Source organism: Photinus pyralis, unplaced genomic scaffold, assembly GCF_008802855.1.
Source record: "Photinus pyralis isolate 1611_PpyrPB1 unplaced genomic scaffold, Ppyr1.3 Ppyr1.4_LG10, whole genome shotgun sequence".
In the NCBI taxonomy this organism is placed as follows: Eukaryota; Metazoa; Arthropoda; class Insecta; order Coleoptera; family Lampyridae; genus Photinus; species Photinus pyralis.
Genome location: NW_022170250.1, coordinates 19,717,679 through 19,740,385, shown reverse-complemented (window position 1 = coordinate 19,740,385; position 22,707 = coordinate 19,717,679). Strand labels below are relative to the sequence as shown.

Genomic DNA, 22,707 nt, shown 5'->3' with positions numbered 1-22,707 from the left:
GCCCTAAACTAAGTGCATTAATAATTACGAGCAGACATTTATGATAAATCGGAAATTATCCATTTCTTAATGGATAGATAAATTTGTAGCGTGTTGTTTTAAAATTACGGCGCATTGTTCCTTTTTTGCTTGCGGTTTGTTTTTAATACTAGACTTTTAAAAAGTACTTGAATATTGAAAAACACAGCACTTTAGTGTCTTTAAATGTACTTTACATTTATTTTTAGGGATCGCCAACGGTTTGCAAGACTTTGATGGCCTTTAAGCGCATTCTGGTCGCCAACAGTAGCCCCACAAAAGCCTTCAAGGCCTTGTACCAATCTTCTAAAGCCTAGCGTCTAGTGCGTTCCTTAAAGGTCTCAACGGCATTTTAGTGGCCTTAAGAGCATCTAACAAGCGGTTAAGGGTATCTCTCGCAATCTTTCAGCTTCAATAACGTTTGAGCTATTTTAATTTAGAAATCTTTCAAAGGTCTGGCAGTATATAGAGATACTTAAGAGCCTTCAAGAGTTAGGTTACCAAAAGAATCCATGAAACATTTAAAGGGTCTGCAAGAGATTCCCCCTTCTAGAGGCTATGATAGTTTTGTAATTTTCCTTGAAAATGTGCCCACCAAAGGCTTAAATAAGCTATTAAAGGGAGGTAACAATTCCAATAACTTCTGGAAGACCATTGGAGGTTCCTTCAAGCTATTGGGAGCGTTTTGCAAATTCTTTGCGACTATTAAATGCTTTTGGTGACTTTTAAAGGTCCATAAAAGCTTTTAAAAGTTATTAAAGGGCCTTTAACAGTTCTTTAAGGGACGTCAAATCCTTAAAGGATTTTTAAAGGCTTAACTAAAGGCCCTTGGCGTATCTTTCAAACTGTAGGAGACATACATTTCCTCTCAAGGTCTAATAAATCTCATAGACCGCAGATTTTTATAGGCCCTTGGGTGCCCTTGGGAGACCTTAGAAGCTATTGGAATCCGTTAAACGCATTTTAATACATTTTAAGTAAAAGGACTCCTCAAGGTTCAGATATTAGAATACCCCTTAACAATATTTTGAAGCTCTAAGGGGCTCTTGAGAGTTTTGAGAGTCTCTTAAACACCTGTTACAGCTGGCGCAACTGTGGTGACTTTTAAGGAGCCAATGGCCCTAGAAGGCAGGGGTACCAAACACTCCCAAAGCGTATTAGCGATTTTTAAAAACCCGAAGAAACTCAAAAAGCCAGTTTAAGACCATTAAAGCCTTTATAAAACCCTTAAGTCTCGTTTACACTGTTGAGAGGCTTTGGACGCTATGAAAACCTCTTGGCGACCTTTGGACCACCTATTGTTCCGCTATTGTAGAGCCTCTAAACGATTAAGAGCTATTGAAGTCCCTTAAAGACCTTCATAGGCCCTTAAATTGCTATGAGAGAGTATTAAGGTCACTTTTTTCACGCTTTTAAGAGCCTCTGAGCGCCGTTGAAGAGCTTATGAGGGCCCTTAAGGGTCCATAAAGCCTTTAAGAATGTTTAAGAGAATTTAAAACACCGAAAGTTCCAAGAGCCGTTAAAACTTTCTACTGAAATTAAGGGCCTTAAAGGTACGTAAACTTTTTTAGCGCGTTTTAATGCCGTCTAGCGCGTTTAATGGTGTGCATAAGACTCCAGATCTTCTCAAGAGTCCCCAAGGGATTCTAAAGGTCTTCTGTAGACTTTGGAGACTCTCTTTGAGGAGCCTTTAAAACCTTTTATAACCCGTCAAAGTTTTTCATAGTTTTTTTACGAACTGTATGGGTATTTAAGTACAAATTTCAGGACCTTTAAATGTATTTACGAAGTTTTAAGGGTCTTAACCGGCTGCTAAAAGGTTTTTGAGTCACCAATTCTAAGATCTGCCAAATGTCCAAAGGTCGCAAGCAGTTGCTAAGGCCTCAAACAGCGTCCAATAGTCCTGCAGAACTCCTTTAAACCTTTTCGTGGTCTTTTAAGCGAGTCTGTGGGTGCTTTGTGAACCTTCGAAGAATCTTGAGCGGCCTTTAAAACTCTCCAAGGACCTTTAAAACGTCTAAGACTATTTTTAATCCTTGAAAGCTTCCAAAAGGCTTTTAGTATCTCTAATAGCTACTTAATTTATTAAACGTTTTAAAGCCGAGCCTTAAAGATCTCTTTTGAATGTCCTTAAGAGTCTCTAATTTATTGGATAGCTTTTATTAGTCCTTAATAGTCCGTTAAAAATTCTTTAAGGGCCTTTAAGTGGTTTATTGGTTGTAATAGTCCCCATTTTAACGTGTCTTTTATGAGTCTTCGGCATTTCTAATGATTTTTAAGGACTAAACAAGGAAATACGAGGATTCTTCCCACCTGCTTCCCACCTTCCTTTTTTACCAAAATTCGATACACCAAAATTTCTCGGGAAAACACTTTTTCTTATTAATTTGGGTGCGTAGAATCCAAAACAATTCGTACTTTTTCGATTAGATTTTTCTATCAAAAGTTATAGACTAGAAACCAATTTCGAAAAAAAAATCAAAGGGCTGTAACTTTTGAACTAGTAGCCCAATCTTGGAACTGTTTGAAATTATGGATTCTACAGGCCACATTCTATAAGAAAATTTTCGATCTGAGACAATTTTTTTTTCGGGGCTCAAAAAAAGGCAGTGTATGGCAGCGATTGTTGTAGCAGGATCACAGAATCAGAAATAATTGGAACAGACCTCCTCACATATTGGTGTATCAAGATCGCAGGGCGAGTCGAGATGTGTTAGTACTTCGTACATGCTATGCCCTCCTGAAGCAGAAGTTGCTGTATCAGGACTACAGAACCGCATATTTTATTGGCATACACTTTCGCACGCAATCGCGGGGCTCTAGAAAAGTTTCTCCTTTACGAATCGGTATCAGTATCACAGAGGCTCTAGAATTTAATTCAAATCTCCTGTTAATTTCTGTCTTGGGATTGTTCTATCAGAATTAGAGAAACGCAAGGATGGGTGTACATTTTTGGCATGCATCTCTGCACGTACTCCACCTCTAAGAGATTGGCTTATCAGGATAACAGCACTAAAAGGACGGATTCACATTTACCTATGCTTGTTAAAAATTTCTTCTCGGCATTTTTTATCAGGATTACAGAATTATTGGTGTAATATTTTTACGGATTCTGAGTCCAAAAAAAGTTTGATTTTAACCTTTTGAGTGGCTTATGTTAACCTAGGCTGTGTCCAGCTTACCAGCTAGGAGAAAACGTTACCTCTTTTTAACGGCACCCAATGTTTTCAGAGACCCCGAACGTCTGTGTATCTGTTCGCGCTGTGTCTAGTGAATGGATAACTCACCTGAAACAAAGAAAAGAGTTGAATTAGTATGTCAATCGAGAACATTACTACCCTGTATATAAGCCATGACTATTTGTAAATCGAGACACCGTCGTGGCGGTTGCGAGTTAACAAAACGAGACTTTGCGGACAAAGAACGGAAATAATCGCACTACCACTAACGAAAGCAATTAAAGCACCAGTCTTGAGATAATTGAGGCTTTCCCCTCTCCCTCATCTCCAGTGCTAACTCGATTTACCTAAGGAACAAAAATTATTCCTTCACCTCCGTCAAAGGCATTCGGAGAAGTAAATGGTTTACTTTTGCCCTTTTACGTGCGGAACGCCGGACGTTGGCCTCGCACCCTTCCTTTGAATTTTTTCCTTTCGCCTCGTTTCATTTGCGAAGCGCGCGCGCGGGCTGAAATGAAAATATTTTGCACGCGGACCGAGACCGCCTTTGTTTTTTTAATATAATGAAGTATTGTTTCGTTAGCAGCGCTGGTAGAAACAATAATTCCTAGCGAAGCGCTCGTATTTTTCGGTAATGAAAATCCCCCACCCTTCTAATTCAGCGTTCAAAATATGCTTAAATGTCTTGCATACCTTGTTTGTAATAGTACGGATTAAAAGTATGAAGAATATTGCTTCTGACTGGCAAGGCAATGCATTTTTCTTTTTCCCAGAGAGAAATTGTACATATTTCATAAGAAATTCCTTTCTACCCTTAATCATACATATTTGTTATAGCGCGCCATGAAAGAGTACGTTTGAAGCAGTGGGGAGTACGTTTGAAGCAGTGGGCTCACAGAAAGGTTTTGTCAGCGGTGGTGGACCATGATCACATGCTGCAAGCATATCGAGTTATAGCAAATCATTGATGCAATCCAGTGCAAAACGCCAGAACTTATCTGGAATAGTTTTAAACTTTTACTTGGCAGGTCCAAAAACGCTTGGACATTAAAATCGCTATCAAATGACCCCAAGGGGCCTAAAAATAAATGTATCAGCCCATGTAGATCTTTGAAGTCCATTGGAAGCCCTCAAAGACGTTGAATAAATAAATTTCGTCTAAAAATTTTTTGAAGGGTCTAAGGCTCTTAAGGTCTCTTCAAGGAATTTCAAGACAATTGAAGGACCTCAAAGACACAAAAGCTCTAAAATTGCACGAACACGCTTAAAGGGTTTTTTTTCTACAAGAGTCCCGCTCATTTGCAAGACATTGGCAATTCTAGTTTACCTTAAAGCTTTCAATTAAAATACTAATTACCGGTAGAAAGCTTAATTAATGAACGAGACATTTCAAATCGATATGTTGCGACGTTTACGCCTGTCGCTTACAAGTTCTAATATATATTCTGTTTTACCTCCCTCACTGAAATTGCGATTACGGCGCCTGAATGACGTCGATTAAGACTTCATTCGTCTCACGTACATCCATTTCGCGATTTATTTGCCACACATTTTCTCTTGAGATTATAACTGTTGCTATGGCAAGATTGTACCCCGGAAGACTATTTTTGGAAACGCTTTAGAGCTCTCCGGAACTCCTGAAAGGTTGTAAAGACTTTTAAAGGCTCTTAAGCCTTTGAAAAGGTACGAATTTCTGTAAAGGCACTTTACGTTTCCCCCAAAATAATTGACTACCCCCCTCACCCCCACCCTACGTGCTACGTTTTCCACCAAAACTTTTACAGAAATCCACATGCTTTCGATTATTTTGTAAGGGGTGCCATTAGATTTTTATGTTCTGGAAGATGGCATACCGGAGTGTTCCAGGGGCTGAACTGTTTGGGGAAGAGCGAAGCACCAGGGGATCTGGGGGTTATGGAATACCCCCCAGGAAAGAAAAATCTGATAATCCTTTTTGGAAAGCAACTCTACGTTAGTTTTTGAAAAACATTAATTGATTTATCTTGTGCGCTGGGGGGTAATCCAAAAATCCACATGCCTTCAATTACTTTTAGGGAGTGCCATCAAGTATTCCTTTTGTGAAAGATACTTCATTCTTGGGGGTTGAAGGGAGTGATCTATTTGAGGCAAAGCGAAAGGGGGTCATACTGCCACGAGAGTTTTTGGTAAAAGGTATTGATTTTTCCTGTGTATTGGGCAGGGGAGGGGGAATTGATTTCTTCTTTGGGCTGGGGGGTATTTCATACCCTTCAGATCCCCGCTGTTAGGTTTATCCCCAATATGTTGACAAAAATCATCATGTTTTTATTTACTTTATAGGGGTGGCATCAAATTTTCTTTTTCTGGAAGATATTTCTTGCGGGAGAGTTGATGTGGCTTCACTATTTGGGGAAGAGCGTAGCACCGTGGGCTCTGGGGGGTGTGGAATACCTCCCAGGAAAGAGAGATTTGATAACTTCTAACTTCTAAAGAGCTGTGGAGTGTGTAGACCCTTAATAGAAGATAATGACCGCAATCCCCGCTTTCTTAATTCCTCAAAAAACGCCTTCAAAATGGTGCTAATTCCGATTCAGACGTTTTGGTCACGTTAAAGTCAGACGGGCGACGAACGAGCACAAACGAAGTCCATTGCAATATAAGCGCATTGTTTTAAAAAATCTAAAAAAAAACGTGCTCCAGTTCCGAAGGCTACTAAAAGGCTGTGAATACCTTTAAGATGCCATAAAAAATCAAAAATTCTCCCCTAAAGAAATCTCTCTTAAAGTATATTGACAACCCTTAGATACCCTAAAAGAAGCTCTTCTTTTCTTCCTACGTCAGAATTTTGGTAGTCGCATATGACACTATTGGATTTCTGAAAGAGTGCTTTAAATACGTCAACGACCTACAAGAACTACCCTGGTTGACCACAAACAAATTTAAAACATAAGCTAACACGATCGCTAAGCTCAAACGAGGAAATAAACCAGAAACCACGAAAATCGCGATTATAAGAGTGTCTTAGAGGGTGAGTTATTGGGGGAGATAGTGAGAGGTCTACAATTATCGTTTCCTTCTCTTTAAGATAATTAACCCCAATCTCCCGTACATTACACGTAATTCTTGGCTGTTCTAAATCCACCCTACACGATAAAGGTAGCCGAGTTCACTCATCGATTGCACCCTTTCGAGTTAGAATTTATTGTATTTGCCCACCTTCGGTCCGGGATCCGAATCCCCAATTTAAGTCGGTTTTCCCGCAGGAGAAAAAGGAACGACGTGTGATTTGCATAAGAAGCTCTGTATGAATTATGGTTCGCTGTTGTTTCTCTGCAGGTCCTCGCGGACCTATTAGCAACAATACAACCCTTAGCGTTATTCATTAATTCCAGTCAGTGGCATAGCGCCTTCCAAGACGAAACTGGATGGCATCAATCTTCGTCAAATTATTACCGCGCGTGCTAATTAATCTTAGGGGTTGAATTAATACGAAACAGCCGCGCGTCACTTGCACGCTTCCGAAGTATCGATCTTCTACAGTAATTTCTACGTAAATTGGTCCATCCACCCAATCAAAGTCAATTACAGTCTTTTGCGCGCGGGTACAAGATCCGACAGCGCCCGACGTCGTCGTCTAAGTAAATGGCTAAATACAAATTTAAAATTCGGTAATTTTGATATAAAGAGACTCAATAATTCACACTCACCGCCCTTCCCTTTCTTGGAATATTCTAAAACACCATCAGGAGTGCATGATGGTGGAGAAGGTCTTTTTCCATCACACTGACAGTTCCATAGGATTCTAAAAATCCTTAAAGATTATTTAAGACATTCAGGTCTCTCCTGAGGACCCCGGCTCGAAAAGAGAAAGAAGTATTTCAAGAACTCTAAGAGAGAATCTGATGAATCTCATGAATCTGAAGAATCTGAAGAGTCCGAAGAGTCCGAAGAATTTGAAGAATCTGAAGAATCTGAAGAATCTGAAGAATCTGAAGAATCTGAAGAATCTGAAGAATCTGAAGAATCTGAAGAATCTGAAGAATCTGAAGAATCTGAAGAATCTGAAGAATCTGAAGAATCTGAAGAATCTGAAGAATCTGAAGAATCTGAAGAATCTGAAGAATCTGAAGAATCTGAAGAATCTGAAGAATCTGAAGAATCTGAAGAATCTGAAGAATCTGAAGAATCTGAAGAATCTGAAGAATCTGAAGAATCTGAAGAATCTGAAGAATCTGAAGAATCTGAAGAATCTGAAGAATCTGAAGAATCTGAAGAATCTGAAGAATCTGAAGAATCTGAAGAATCTGAAGAATCTGAAGAATCTGAAGAATCTGAAGAATCTGAAGAATCTGAAGAATCTGAAGAATCTGAAATCTGAAATCTGAAGAATCTGAAGAATCTGAAGAATCTGAAGAATCTGAAGAATCTGAAGAATCTGAAGAATCTGAAGAATCTGAAGAATCTGAAGGATCTGAAGAATCTGAAGAATCTTGGAACATCTAATCTTTCTTAACTCATAAAGCTCTTATGGCCGTTTGCACCGACAAACTTAAGCGGAGCTTAGCTTTTTGGGGGTCCTGAGTATTGTTTACGCTCTAAAAAAAGCGCATTACTTTCCCGAAGATCTCGAAGGCTCGATTTTTAAAGAGGCAGAAGTATGTAAAGGTTCCTAGAAAATTGTCAGCGACTTTTTTACGCTTTTGGAGACCATTTAGGTCCTTAAAGGCTCTTGAGGCACTTACATATTTTAAGATAAGTCAAAGGTCTCAAAGGCTCGACTATTGGCGGAGAGAGATGAGTGTTGCCAGGTTTGTAAGGGATTATTGATGATCTTTGGAAACCTCTGAAAGTTTTTTGAAATTGTTTACGCCCCTAAAAGTCCCCAGAAAATTGTCAGGGACTTTTTTGCGCTTTTGTAGTCTATTTAGACCCTTAAAGACTCTTAAAACTCATGTAGGGCACTTATATTTTTCAAGAACTCTGTGAAAGTCTTAAATGCTTGACTGGTGGCGGAAAGAGATAAGTGTTTCAAGGGTTGTAAGGGAGTATTGGAGGCCTTTGAAAGTTTTTCGGAATTGTTTACGCCCTCAAAGTCCCTTGAAGGGAAGATAGCTCGATCCTTGGAGTTTCTTAAGGCCCTTAGCAATCATTAAGTCTCTCGACAACCCTAAAAAGTTCTTAAAACTCGGGCTATTAAAGAGAGGGGGCATTTCAATAATCCTAAGAAAGTGTCAGGAACCCTTTGAGGTTCTTGGAAGTCCTTGGGATTGTTTGCGCTCTAAAAAGTCTCTTAAAGGCTCGATTTTTGAATAGGTAGAAGTATGTAAAGGTCCCTAGAAAATTGTTAGCGACTTTTTTACGCTTTTGTGGACTATTTAAGCCCTTAATGTCTCTTGATCAGACACTTATATCTTTTAAGAACCCTTAAAAGGTTAAAAAGCTCGACTGTTGGTAGAGAGATGAGTGTTTCATAGATTGTAAGAGATTATTAGTGACCTTTTGAGGCCTTTGAAAGTTTTTCGGGTTTGTTTACGCCCCTAAAGGCCCTCGAAGAGAAGATATCTCAACCCTTGAAGTTTCGCAAGCATCTAAAGGCTCTTAACGATCACTAAGTTTCCCGAGGACCTCAACAAGTTCTTAAAACTCCGACTATTAAAGAGAGGGAAGCATTTCGAGGACCCTACAAAAGTGTCACCAACACTTTGAGGTTCTTGGAAGTCCATGGAATTGTTTGCACTCTAAAAAGCCTTAAAAAACTTTGAAGACCACTTAATAGGGCGCATTACTTTCTCCAGAGTCTTAAAGGCTCGATTTTTGACGACACAGAATAAGTATGTAAAGGTCCCTAGAAAATTGTCAGCGACTTTTGGGGTTTATTTAAGCCCTTAAAGACTCTTAAAACTTCCTTAAGACACATATCCTTCAAGAACTCTCAAAAGGTTTTAAATTCTTGACTGTTGCTGGAGAGATATGAGGTGTTTCAAGGTTTGTAAGGATTATTGGTGACCTTTTGTGGCCTTTGAAAGCTTTTCAAGATTGCTTACGCCCTTAAAGACTCTTAAAGGCCCCGAGGAGAAGTTTTTTAAGGTCCTAAAGGCCCTTAACGATCATTAAGTTTGTCGAGGACCCCCAAAAGTTCTTAAAACCCCGGGTATAAAATGTATTTCAAGAAACCTAAGACACTGCAACCCTTTGAGGTTTATGGAATCTCTTGGGCTCTCACAAGCCTTTAAAGACTTGTCAAGATCATTTAATAGGACTCGTCCCCACCCCAAGGTCTTAAAGGCTCGATTTTTAAATAGGGAGATGTAGGTAAGAAACAATTTTGAGATTTTTAAAGACCATTGCAACTCCAGAAGGCTCCAGAAGACTTTAGGACAAACTTTTGAGGACCCCAGAAAAACCTTAGTTGCTCCTAAAGGCTTGTGCTGGAAGATTCTTGAAAGTTTTCAAGTGTCGCAAATTCCAATCCCACATTTTTTCCCGATGGGCCATAATAAACTAGTCCGGGTCTGCGTGTCGGTACCATCTACCAGTATTACGATTGGAGGCGCGCATTATATTTTTGATTAAATCAATTTCGTAGCTATTTTTATCGACTTATTGTAAACAAAATTTCCATATTTCTCGAAGATAAAATTAACTTCGTTACGAAAAGCGCCTCGGGTCAATCGTGACGCGGATTTTGATATAGTCATCGGTCGAATCCAAGAAATCACGGTTTTTAGGCACGCAAAAGGATAACCATCAGCGAAACAGAAAGAATGCCATCAAACATCATAGTAAAATGCTAATGACATTACATTCCTCTTGTACAGTCATCGACTAATGCAAATTTTACTATAATTAATTACATAATTTATTCAGATTATAACCACAAAGTTCTACAAAAAATGCTGTGAAGCGCTTCAGTAGCACGTATGTAGTTCTCTCCTTTCTTTAAAAGCCAAAGATATGAATCAGACATTTACAAAGAATGGATCTAACAAATGAATTTGTAAGTTTGCCAGAAACTGTAACATCCTCTCTCGGATGGGTCAGTTTCAGCATAAGCGATATTCCATAAAAGTGGCCCCAGCACCGAACCTTGTGGCACCCCTCGATAAATTTTGCTCCCGAAGCTGTTCGTGAGTGAGCTATCATGCTATTTAGTAACCAGCCTGATAGCCCTCCTACTTTGTTCTACCTGAATTACGGCACTCTTAAATTTGGGGCACGACATAGTGAGGAGGAGCGACTTTTCTACCTCACACAAATATGATTTTTTGTATTTTGGCATTTATCCTGGAGATGTCCTACTTCTCCGCAATTTAAGCATCGCTTTTCCTCTGGGTGCGCCTTCTCTTCATCTGTGGCCCTCTTCCTGAATCTCCCAGCACTTCTTGCACTCCACTCCTGCCCAATCTACAGAGCGTTACTCGCACCCAAATGCGTAGAAGTGTGTCTAATCTTATCGCTACCCCTTTGTTTGCATAAATCACCTAACCACCTAAAACCATCTAAAGTCTCCACGAGTCTTTAAAGACCTTCAATATTACAGAGGCTCTAGAAACCTCAGTCTTTGAAATTCGGTCCTTAAAAAACCTTTAATCGGCTAAGACTTTGTTGAATGTCCTTTTAGAGATATTATGAGTGTTCAAAGTTCTTTTAGAGCGTTTATAGAGGTCTTTAAATTCATTAAGGCTTTAAGAATCTCGATTCAAACCTTTAAAGGTCAAGCCTTTAGATGTATTTCTTTATCTTAGAGAGTCTTTAAGACGTCTACGAGGACGAATGGACAAAACTCTCAGATGAATTTATAGGTTCACCACAAACCATACTATTTCACCCTAGACGTGTACGTCTCCTCTTAAAGCCTTTATTTGTCCTTAACATTCCTTAATAAGTTTTATCATTAAAAATCTTTAACAACACTTACGGGATTTCTTGTTCATTAAGAATACTGAGGGCTATTCATTAGCCATCAAATGATTTCTCTCCAAAAATGTTCAAAGGTCCCTAAAACCCTTACAGTTACCTAAAGCCTTTAAAAATGCTTTGAGATCTTTGAGAGCTTTGGGAGCGCTCGAAAGGTCGCTGAGAGAATTTGACCTTCCGAAGGTCTACAGGAAACTTCAAGGCCTTATAGTAGCCTTGAGAGTACCCAAAAAGCCTCTAATAGCTTTTAATAGTCACCAAGAGCTTTTGAGAGCGTTTAGTGGCCTTTTACTAGGTTTAAAAATCTGAGAGCCTTTAAGTGTCATTAACGCCTTCTGAAAGCCTCCTAAATGAGCATTCAAAAGCTTTCAAGTGGCTCCCAGACTTATTTAGTACCTTAATACGGTTACAGTGTAACTTTGAAAGCACCTTTATGACTCCTTAAAATTCTACACAGCTTTTGAATGACCTTTGAAACCTCTGGCAGACCTTTATTTAAATGAAGCGCCGGTGTTGTAATCTTTAAGAGACCTAATTTACTCCAGCCCTTGAAGAGTGTAAAAACGTTTCCTAGCGTTAATTAGGCCTTAGATGACTTTAAAGGTCTCTAAAAACTTTTATTCAGCTTTAAACGGTTTGCAAGGGCTTCAACTTGAAAGCCGAACCTTTAAGGGCTTTCTTATAGGCCTTTTAAGAACCTTTGAAAACTTTAAAAGTCTTCAAGAACGTTTAGAAATCTCGGAAACTATAAAGGACACGTTATAAGAGCCCAAAGGGGATTTAACCTTTCAAAATCACTTAATCTTTAAAGACTCCTAAGTCCATTAAAAAACTCTTGAAACTCCTATATCTGTATCCAAATTAAAGTCTTAAGGGTCGCAGCCTTTTAAGCCTTAGCCACTTTCAACTCTTGATTTAGGGTTCAAGATTCTTCTGGAGCTTTCTAAAGTGTGGTCCTACAAAAGCATTTCCAGAACCTGTAAAGGTATTCAAGAGCCTGCATACTTTAAAGGTCAGGAGAGAATAAATTTGAGTCTTTTGTAACTTTTAAGGACCTTTTCGCATTTTATGGCTCAACTTTTACTTGCAAAAGTCAAATTTTGTCGGTTCTGAATTTCTTGGATCCTACAGACCTTTTTCTATTAGATAATGCCCTTTTCCGGCAGAACTTCCAGAGGTCATATGCAATAACAGCTTGTAAGGGCTTCCAAAAATCTCAAAGACTCTTAAAGAGCCCTGAACAGCTTCCATTGGTTTAAAAATGCTTTCGACGGTCTCCAAGAGCTTGCTAGAGGCTTTGAGGGTTTTTGTCTTTGAAATTCCATTACATCCTTCCGGATAACTTTCCTTATGGCCTATTAAAGAGCCTTGAAAACCTTTCACGACCTTCGTTCACGGGTTTTTGTCTCAATTAGTCTTAAAGACTGCACTACACTTTTAGAGACGCCAAGAGGCTTCTCCTGAAGACTCTTTATAAGATTTTATGATTCATTAACGGACTTTTAGTGGCATTTGCAATGTTTAATAGGCCTTTAAGAGTGGCCTTCATTTTTAAGAACCTTTGGTAACCTTCTTTTAAAGATCTAGAGCATTATTACACTTTTCTGTTATTGTGTCGACAATTACACCCCATTCATTAAATAAACGTTCTCTTTCTCTCCCTGTAAAGAGTCTCCAGAGGTTTCCAAGATAATCCAACGGATCCCTCTATTCATCTTTTAGAGAAGTTAGAAGTGGACTTTAAAAATCCTCAACGCGCAGTCGGAATATTTCAGATCATTTGAGCCTTAGAAGCTTTATCTTTATGTAATTATTATAGCAAGGGGAGATCCTGATACAAGCATCAGAAGGGAGATTGTACTAGGAGAACACAAATCATGAGGAGTTGGCTGCAAATTCAAAATATGAGAAATTTGTATCAGGAGAGTATAATATGTGAATATTTATTGCCAATCTGTTCTCCTAATACCAAGAGAGCACACCTTATCAGGGGTTTGTCAAACTGTTTTGGCTTTAATATGATTTTGGTACAACTATTTAAGAGAGAAACTTAGGTGACTGCCGCCTTGCTGTTTTTCTGTGATCCTGATACACTTTTAAAGGATAAATTAATTGGCATCATGACAACGCAATGAACGAAAAGGAACCCTACGAGCCTCAAAAATTTTTAACGATCTATTCCCTAATCAACCTAACCCTAAGCCTAATCAATTCGAAAGTGAGTTTTTGCATCTCATCCAGAACACGGTACTTCTTTAATACGATCACCCCAATGTTCGTAACGTAGAAAGAAAAATATATCCAAACACTCCAATGCCAAAATCAAACCCAAATCCATTTAATTGAAACGTACGTACCCCATTAATAAATGGGTTTCGGATTGCGATATAGGTAAAAGAAAGGTTGGTAAATTAATTAAAACATATGGCACAATCTAAAAAGAAATGTGTTAACAGAGAAGGAATCCTATGAAGATTATTTTATCTCAAGAGGATACAGCTCTTCTTAAAGACGCTTAGATAATTAATTTAAACAATGTCAGTCGTAGAATTTTGATTGGAAGTGTGTGTGGGGGGGGGGGTTTAGTCTGTTGCATTGAGCCCAGTGGAACCTCGCAAGTGATTCGTCAGACGCTGAATTTCCCTTTCTTCAAGAATAGAAGATAGACGAGGGGGGCGCGTTACCTGGGACTGTGTCTCCGATACAACAGTCGTCCGGGTTGCGAGACGCAGGGGGGCAGTGTAGCGAATATTTCAGAAATCCCGATAGACATCGAGTCATCGGCGATAAGAACAAAGGCGGATGTGTTGTAATCTTTCCGGAAAATGTCACGTATTTTGTTCAAGAATGTTCGCGACCACTCGGGAACACTCGGATTGCGATACACGACAGTTCTATTTTCGACGCTGAAGTAATAAATGGTTCACGATTAAATATTTTTTTATTATTATGAATCCATTCATTGCAAAATTTATTGTTAATTATTTGTAAATAAATAAACGCCATATTTAAATTTACTTTACATTATATACACAGTTTCTTTTAGGGGAATTTTTCGAAAAAATTTCTCTTACTCCATGGTTTTGTCCGTTCCTCGTCTAACTCGAGATCGAAAACATACAGCAATGTCAAACCTCCAATCGATTTCTACAATTTCAAGGATCAGTGTTAACGAATGCGAGCCGAGTGGCAAAAAATTCCTCTTCTGAAAACCGTATCCGACTCTTCGTTTCGTTTATATTCCAATCGGTTTTATTGTTCAATCTCAGTCTTAGGATAGAACAACTTGCTCATTAATTCTTCGTTTTTTATTCATATTTTAGTTGGCAGATTCCGGCGGTTATATTTTTTTGGGTTCTACAATTCAAAATTCTTGCTCAATAATGTCCAGTTCTCTACCATCTTCATCTCATATTTCCTCCTTTCTTCTTTCGTCATTACCATATCAAAAAAACGAATGAAACAATTAGGTAGAAGAGGAAACCAGCACATAGAAAGAGAAAGTATCGTGGAGAACGACCTACGATGGAGACTAGGAAACACAAAATAGAAATTAGATTATTTATTATTTGAAACGCAGTAATCTGTAGACCTTCAGATAGTAAGTGTCAATAAGATCCATGTCAATTGGTCAGTTTTAAAAACTGACCTTTGCCATAGATTGTATCGAGCACATTTCAAAATCACCAATTTGGAGAGGAGCAATGTGACGTACTCGGATCTTCCTAGGCGATGACCCCAACAAAGAACCCAAATCGGATGTGGAACTACAATCGGTAAAAAAAAAAAGGTAAATAACCTGCCTATTCAGCCAAAATCATGAATAAGCGGCTTCGGATTTACTTCGTAATAATACGATGACGCTCACTATAGTTTAGATTAGGAAATACCAGTTGAAGTCTGGGACGTTTTTCCCAGGCCAAGCCAGTATTTACTTAATATAACCGCGTTAAGTAGGTAGTACTACAACGTTGTCGATTATTAGTAAATAAACACTGGCCCAAATTATAGTTGAGGTGCGCGGAAAGTGTAACGATGTTACTTTTTTTAGTCTTTCTCACGTGTAGTAAGTTGTTTATTGGAATGCGTGTCGACCTCGGCTTTGTTGGTAACCGGTTTTTTTGTTTCTAGGCTATTTGTTTGCGAACTTTGCGAATGGCGGAACGTACGCCGAAAATTACTCCGAGTTTCGTCGCACGCGGTTCTGCAAGTAAGCCATTTTGTCTTTGAGTGTGTGTTGAGTTAAAAATTTTCCGGCAGTGAGTCGTCGTTCCGTTGCGATTCGGGGGAGTGCATCACTGAGGATCACCTTTGCGATGGGACAGTGCACTGCAGGGACGGCTCGGACGAAACGAGGGACTGTTTCAATATTATACCGTACGTTGCGAGAAAAGTGGGCCCTAAGCTAATTCGAAGATTTCCAGATGTGCCAGTGATTTATTGTTCCAATGCGATTACGGTGCTTGTATAAACAAAGCTCGACAATGCGATGGGACGCCCGATTGCAAGGATAAGTCGGACGAGACGGCATTGGCGTGCAAAAAATGCGGGTGAGTTCTCCAACCATAAGGGAATAGTTGGCAAACTTTGCAACACTCCCGAAATCTCAAATTAGGTCGACTCCTTTGCTTTTCCAAACTACATCAAATCTCGTCACGGTTACGGTTTCGGGCTTATCGGACACGATTTTATCGAGTGTTCGGTATGACGTCATTGGATCGATATGGGTTAGAAATTGTTCTGCGAAAATTGACGAACTTGGAAAACCACATTATCAAATACCAATGGACCCTCTGCACATCTTCATTTACTACATGTTCCACCTAGCCCTGTGCTGGTTTTGGGTGTCCAGAGTTATTAAGTTGTTTACAGTAGAAGAGGCAGCTCCTGGACTATAAAACACATGTTTTGAGCCCAGTCGGAATAACTCATCGGCTTTCTCATTACCTTCCTTCCATTCCAGCATGCTCTTTGATTCTTGCGAGCTCAAGGGTGTTGCTGCTTAATACTTGCTCCAGTGCATGGTGACATTTGGAAACCAAGCTCACTGGAAATTCTGATAGTTTTGCTCGTTATGTTATGCATAAGTGACGTTTTTATACTGGGACTGAACCTAAATTTAGTGCTGTGGTCATGAGCTTTTGCGCCAAAAACGAAAAGTTAAGTTAAGCGACATTTTTTGAGACAAAGTGAAATTTAGCGCTCTAATTGTACCCAAAATTCAATGGTCCCGTTTTAAATTGACATTTTCCATGCAAAGATACTGTTTTTATACTGTGATTGAACCTAAATTTAGTGCTTTGGCCATGAACTTTTGCGCGAAAGAAGAAAAGTTAAATTAAACGACATTTTTTTAAGGTAAAGTGAAATTTAGCGTCCTAATTGCAACCAAAAATCAATGGTCTCCTTTTAAAATGACATTTTCCATGCAGAGGTACTGTTTTTATACTGGGAATGAACCCAACTTTAGTGCTTTGGGCATGCACTTTTGCGCCAAAAACGAAAAGTAAAATTAAGCGACATTTTTTTAAGGTAAAGTGAAATTTAGCGCCCTAATTGCACCCAAAATTCAATGGTCTCGTTTTACATTGACATTTTCTATGCAAAAATACTGTTTTTATACTGGGACTGAGCCTAAATTTAGCGCTTTGGCCATGAACTTTTGCGACAAAGAAGAAAAGTTAAATTAAACAGAGCTGGGCAGTATTCGATTTTGTAAATACTTTTTAGTATTCAAATCCTTCAAAGTATTCAAATACTTTGTAATTAAATACTTTTATGGAAGCAGTATTTGTTTTTGTAACTCAAATACTTTCACAAATATTTAGTATTCGAATACTTCGCAAGGTATTTGAATACTTTGAGAAGTATTCGAATATTTCGCATAGTATTTTTTACCAAAAATCGACTGCACCAAAATTTCTCGGGAAAACACTTTTTCTTATTAATTTTGGTGCGTAGAATCCAAAACAATTCCTACTTTTTCGATCAGACTTCTCAATCAAAAGTTATAGACTAGAAACCAATTTCGAAAGAAAATTCAAAGGGCTGTAACTTTTGAACTAGTAGCCCAATCTTGGAACTGTTTGAAATTATGGATTCTACAGGCCACATTCTATAAGAAAATTTTTTTTCCGGGTCGATCTGAGACAATTTTTTTTTCGGGCCTCAAAAAAGGCAGTGTATAACCTTCCTTTTTTACCAAAAATCGACTGCACCAAAATTTCTCGGGAAAACACTTTTTCTTATTAATTTTGGTGCGTAGAATCCAAAACAATTCGTACTTTTTCGATCAGACTTCTCAATCAAAAGTTATAGACTAGAAACCAATTTCGAAAAAAAATTCAAAGGCCTGTAACTTTTGAACTAGTAGCCCAATCTTGGAACTGTTTGAAATTATGGATTCTACAGGCCACATTCTATAAGAAAATTTTTTTCCGGGTCGATCTGAGACAATTTTTTTTTCGGGGCCTCAAAAAAAGGCAGTGTATAACCTTCCTTTTTTACCAAAAATCGACTACACCAAAATTTCTCGGGAAAACACTTTTTCTTATTAATTTTGGTGCGTAGAATCCAAAACAATTCGTACTTTTTCGATCAGACTTCTCAATCAAAAGTTATAGACTAGAAACCAATTTCGAAAGAAAATTCAAAGGGCTGTAACTTTTGAACTAGTAGCCCAATCTTGGAACTGTTTGAAATTATGGATTCTACAGGCCACATTTTATAAGAAAATTTTTTTTCCGAATCGATCTGAGACAATTTTTTTTGCGGACCTCAAAAAAAGGCAGTGTATAACCTTCCTTTTTTACCAAAAATCGACTACACCAAAATTTCTCGGGAAAACACTTTTTCTTATTAATTTGGGTGCGTAGAATCCAAATCGATTCGTACCTTTTCGATCAGACTTCTCAATCAAAAGTTATAGACTAGAAACCAATTTCGAAAAAAAATTCAAAGGGCTGTAACTTTTGAACTAGTAGCCCAATCTTGGAACTGTTTGAAATTAAGGATTCTACAGGCCACATTCTATAAGAAAATTTTTTTCCGGGTCGATCTGAGACAATTTTTTTTTCGGGGCTCAAAAAAAGGCAGTGTATAACCTTTCTTTTTTACCAAAAATCGACTGCACCAAAATTTCTCGGGAAAACACTTTTTCTTATTAATTTTGGTGCGTAGAATCCAAAACAATTCGTACTTTTTCGATTTGACTTCTCAATCAAAAGTTATAGACTAGAAACCAATTTCGAAAAAAAATTCAAAGGGCTGTAACTTTTGAACTAGTAGCCCAATCCTGGAACTGTTTGAAATTATGGATTCTACAGGCCACATTCTATAAGAAAATTTTTTTTCCGGGTCGATCTGAGACAATTTTTTCTTCGGGGCTCAAAAAAAGGCAGTGTATAACCTTCCTTTTTTTTACCAAAAATCGACTACACCAAAATTTCTCGGGAAAACACTTTTTCTTATTAATTTTGGTGCGTAGAATCCAAAACAAATCGTACTTTTTCGATTAGACCTCTCAATCAAAAGTTATAGACTAGAAACCAATTTCGAAAAAAAATTCAAAGGGCTGTAACTTTTGAACTAGTGGCCCAATCTTGGAACTGTTTGAAATTATGGATTCTACAGGCCACATTCTATAAGAAAATTTTTTTCCGGGTCGATCTGAGACAATTTTTTTTTCGGGGCTCAAAAAAAAGCAGTGTATAACCTTCCTTTTTTACCAAAAATCGACTACACCAAAATTTCTCGGGAAAACACTTTTTCTTATTAATTTGGGTGCGTAGAATCCAAATCAATTTGTACTTTTTCGATCAGACTTCTCAATCAAAAGTTATAGACTAGAAACCAATTTCGAAAAAAAAAAACGAAAAGTTAAGTTAAGTGACATTTTTTACGATAAGGTGAAATTTAGCCCCCTAATTGAACCCAAAATTCATGGTCTTGTTTTAAACTGATATTTTTCATCTAAATATGCTATTTTAAAGCTGGGATTAATCCCTCATTTTCTATCAAGTCTTGTACCTTCTTCCATTTCTGTGTTCCTGGCACTACGATAATAGACTGGTAACAGGAAAACATAATATTCGTCTAAAGAGAAATTTTCTGCAATCCCTATACAACGTTATGGAGGAGGCAAATTTGTATCACTGTGCCTGCGGCAGCTACTCTGATAGTGAGTCTAATCTCGGCGAGAGTACTCGGTGGGGTGGGAGGTTAACAATGGCCTAGGCGAACATTCCGTGAGTAAATCTTCCGTCAGCTTCGGAGGCATATAATTGGACGTTCTTGTGTTTCTGTTTCCCTTTCTGTCAACCGGATGCGACAAGGGTTAAATATACTCTTTTAGAAGGAGAGCATGATAAGCAGAGTTGGACTGGGTCACTGGGTCAACTGGGTCACCTGGGTCACTAAATTAAACTGGGTCACTGGGTCGCTGGGTCACGTCATACTCTTTTCAGTTAGACCCAGTGACCCAGTTTGACCCAGTGACCCAGTTTGACCCAGTGACCCAACTTGACCCAGTTTGACCCAGTGACCCAGTTTGACCCAGTGACCCAGTGACCCAGTTTGACCCAGCTACCCAATTTCACCCGGGGACCCAATTCGACCCAGTCACCTAGTTTGATCGAATAACGCAGTTAAGTCAGTGCCCTCGGTTCAAGTGTACAGATTATGAAATCACAGATATTTTATCTGTGATGAAATAAATGAAATGCTGGTTTGTTAAAAATAGTACTCGATTGCTTGACAACTGCCATTTCTGTGATGTTTGCTTTAATACTGCCGTAAAAAACTTTCCATGTCCCGAATTGTATTAGAATAATGTTATTTCTTTGCTTCAGGGCTTACCAGTTTGCTTACAGATGTTCATTCACATTTAATTTTTTTCTACTAGTTAGCTTAATCCAAATAAATCTTTTCTCTAACTACTTTCATTGACTACTTGACTACAAACTCTAAACAAATGCATTTGATTTTTTTAGGTATTAGTTCTCTTGAATGAAATTGGGCTACGTGCTTGTTGCCGAATATTATTGAGGAAGTTTTTTTTTTAATTAAAAGTTACCTGAAATTGTTTTGGATGATACCTAACAATAATTTAATTACTGGGCCACCGGGTCAAGACGGGTCACTGAGTAAAGCTGGGTCAAGATGGGTCACTGGGTCAAGCTGGCGTCACCGGGTCAAGCTGGGTCACCGGGTCAAGCTGGGTCACCGGGTCAAGCTGGGTCACCGGGTCAACTGGGTCACCGGGTCACTGGGTCACCGGGTCCCTGGGTCAGTAAACTAACTGGGTCACCGGGTCACTGGGTCACTCTATGCTTGACCCAGTCCAACTCTGATGATAAGTGGGACCCTATCAACTAATACATGTTTGTGTTTGTGCTGTTGTATTATAAGGCATGCAGAATGAGACGGTGTTTTGGGACATTCTTGCGTTTCTGAGACCCTCCCCCCAACTATCCCTTCATTTGTGTTTTGTGTTCTTTTTATGTACTGCTTTTTTGTTTCTTCAATGTCGCTTCCTCTCAACGCCGCTTCTTTGTGTTTTTGTTGTCCTCGTCGATCATCACAACTGAACACGATTTCCTCTTGCAGGCGGCGAGAGTTTCGATGTAGCTCAGGCGAATACATAGACGCAAGTTCGCTATGCGACGGCACGGCCGATTGCTGCGATAAATCGGACGAAACGGCCGACGCTTGCGCGAGCTTTGTTTGTCCGTCGTACACGTTTCGCTGCGATTACGGCGCGTGCGTTCACAAACGGTCGCAATGTAACGGGCGTCGCGACTGCGCCGACGGCTCAGATGAGGAGCGCTGCGGTCGCACCCGACTGCCGTTCTTAGGGTGGGCGTGGGACGAGGATAGACGCGGAGGTTATACTTTCTGATTGTCTTTGCAGGCGCGGCGACTTCGTCTGCGATTCGGGGCAGTGCATCAGTTCGGAGAATGTGTGCGATGGCTCAATCGACTGCAAGGATCGCTCCGATGAGACTCCAAAGGTTTGCGAGAAGATGGTTTGCCCGCGTTACAGCTACAGGTGCAAGTATGGGGCGTGTGTGAACACCAAGAGGCGATGCGATGGAGTTATCGACTGCATTGATGGGTCTGATGAAACCGGGTGCGCATATGCTACCGTTCCACCTCCAACGTAAGTAGCCCGAGTTCGAACCTCACAGCCGAAAGAACTTTTTTTTAAGCCCCAGCACAAAGTGCGCTTTGTACGAGTTCAAGTGCGACAGCGGCGAATGTATCAACGAAGGGGACATTTGCAATGGCAAGAGGGAGTGTGCGGATGGATCGGATGAAACTTTCGAATTTTGTGCGTATAGACGTTGCCCGCACAACACTCTCAAGTGCGACTACGGCGGATGCGTGCCCATTTCCGCTGTTTGTGATGGCACGGCGAACTGTTGGGACGGTTCAGATGAGAAGAACTGCCCACCTCAACATTCCTCAGATGAAGACGAAATTGGTTGCGTTATTCCCAAAAACCCAGATCACGGCGAACATCAGATAGTCAGATCTGGTACAGGTGCTTTGAACAGGAGGGCTAAGACCGCCCCTACCTTCGCCGTGTTGCGAACGAAGTGCGATGAGGGTTACGCTCCAACCCCTCCAAAGGAGGGGAGTCTATCCATTTGTGCTTCTGGGACGTGGACACCTGCCCCTGTCCATTGCACGCGTAAGTGCCTCTGTCCCTGGCCATTTGAAACTATTTGTACCATTTCAGGTACATGTCCAGCACTGGTTTCGTCCGCTCATACCGAGTGCAAGTACGAGAACACCCCACTCAAATCGTGCACGAACGCTGTTCACGGGACGGTGGCGATGACTCCTTGTGCCGACGTATCACTCAGCTTAATGCAGGTGTGCGGCAATGGAAATTGGGACATACCAGTCACTCGGTGCATCCCCAACGCGCCAACGAACACAAACGGAACTGTGATCAATATATTCTACATATACAAGGACAAAGACAAGCGCTGATCAGTTCAAATTTAGAGGGAGATTTATGTATCGAATTAGCACGTTCGTCTGAGGATCGTGCAGCCAATAAAGATTTTTTTACATAATAGTTCATTTTCAAGCACTAGTACCCCCTCCCCCGAATCTCAACTGTAAGCTTGAAAAGCCCGAACGAGGGTCAAAGTTACCTTTCCCATGGGTGGGACCTTGCTGGCAAAAACTCTTCAGCTTCCCATATACGTCCAGAGGCATTAATCTTCACAATGCGTGCAATGCTTCGACCTTGAAAACTGAACCTTTAAACTAAACCTTCAAATCAAAATCCAACAGGGTTGCTTTTTGCATCCAAAACTTGCCACCGCAACTTGAGACTGAATTTTGAATCCTATAATTTGGAGCAAAACGGTTAAGGTCTGGGTAGACAGCTTTGAATTCTTATTATAAGCCCTGAAACCGGAACCAAAAGCTCAAAACTGGAAACTCAAGCTAAAATGCTAAACCCTCAAACTGTAATCGTGACACCCCGAGATTGAAATCCTAAACTCTTAAGTCTTGAAACCTGAACCCTAAACAAAATCCTGAACGTTAGTACATTTTGTAATTGTCCCTCTTAACTAACCCCCAACCCCTTTTTTTT

General features: G+C 39.7%; 2 protein-coding genes across 4 annotated transcripts in view; one reads left to right on the top strand and one right to left on the bottom strand.

Moving 5' to 3' along the window:
* LOC116161281 (synaptotagmin-7) overlaps positions 1 to 22,707 on the bottom strand; it is a 650,310-nt gene that overhangs the window by 586,793 nt on the left and 40,810 nt on the right. The gene's annotated exons all lie outside the window — the stretch shown is intronic.
* LOC116161273 (very low-density lipoprotein receptor-like) lies at positions 14,979 to 22,177 on the top strand. 2 transcript variants are annotated; one of them, XM_031474585.1, is made up of 8 exons: positions 14,979 to 15,159; positions 15,225 to 15,303; positions 15,354 to 15,470; positions 15,518 to 15,643; positions 20,700 to 20,948; positions 21,004 to 21,252; positions 21,302 to 21,786; positions 21,835 to 22,177. In XM_031474585.1, exons 1-8 carry the CDS (start codon positions 15,129 to 15,131, stop codon positions 22,089 to 22,091), a joined length of 1,593 nt encoding a protein of 530 aa, XP_031330445.1. In that variant the 5' UTR covers positions 14,979 to 15,128; the 3' UTR covers positions 22,092 to 22,177. The 2 variants fall into 2 exon arrangements, with proteins under 2 accessions (XP_031330445.1, XP_031330446.1); XM_031474586.1 differs by lacking the exon at positions 20,700 to 20,948 and having other exon boundaries at positions 14,981 to 15,159.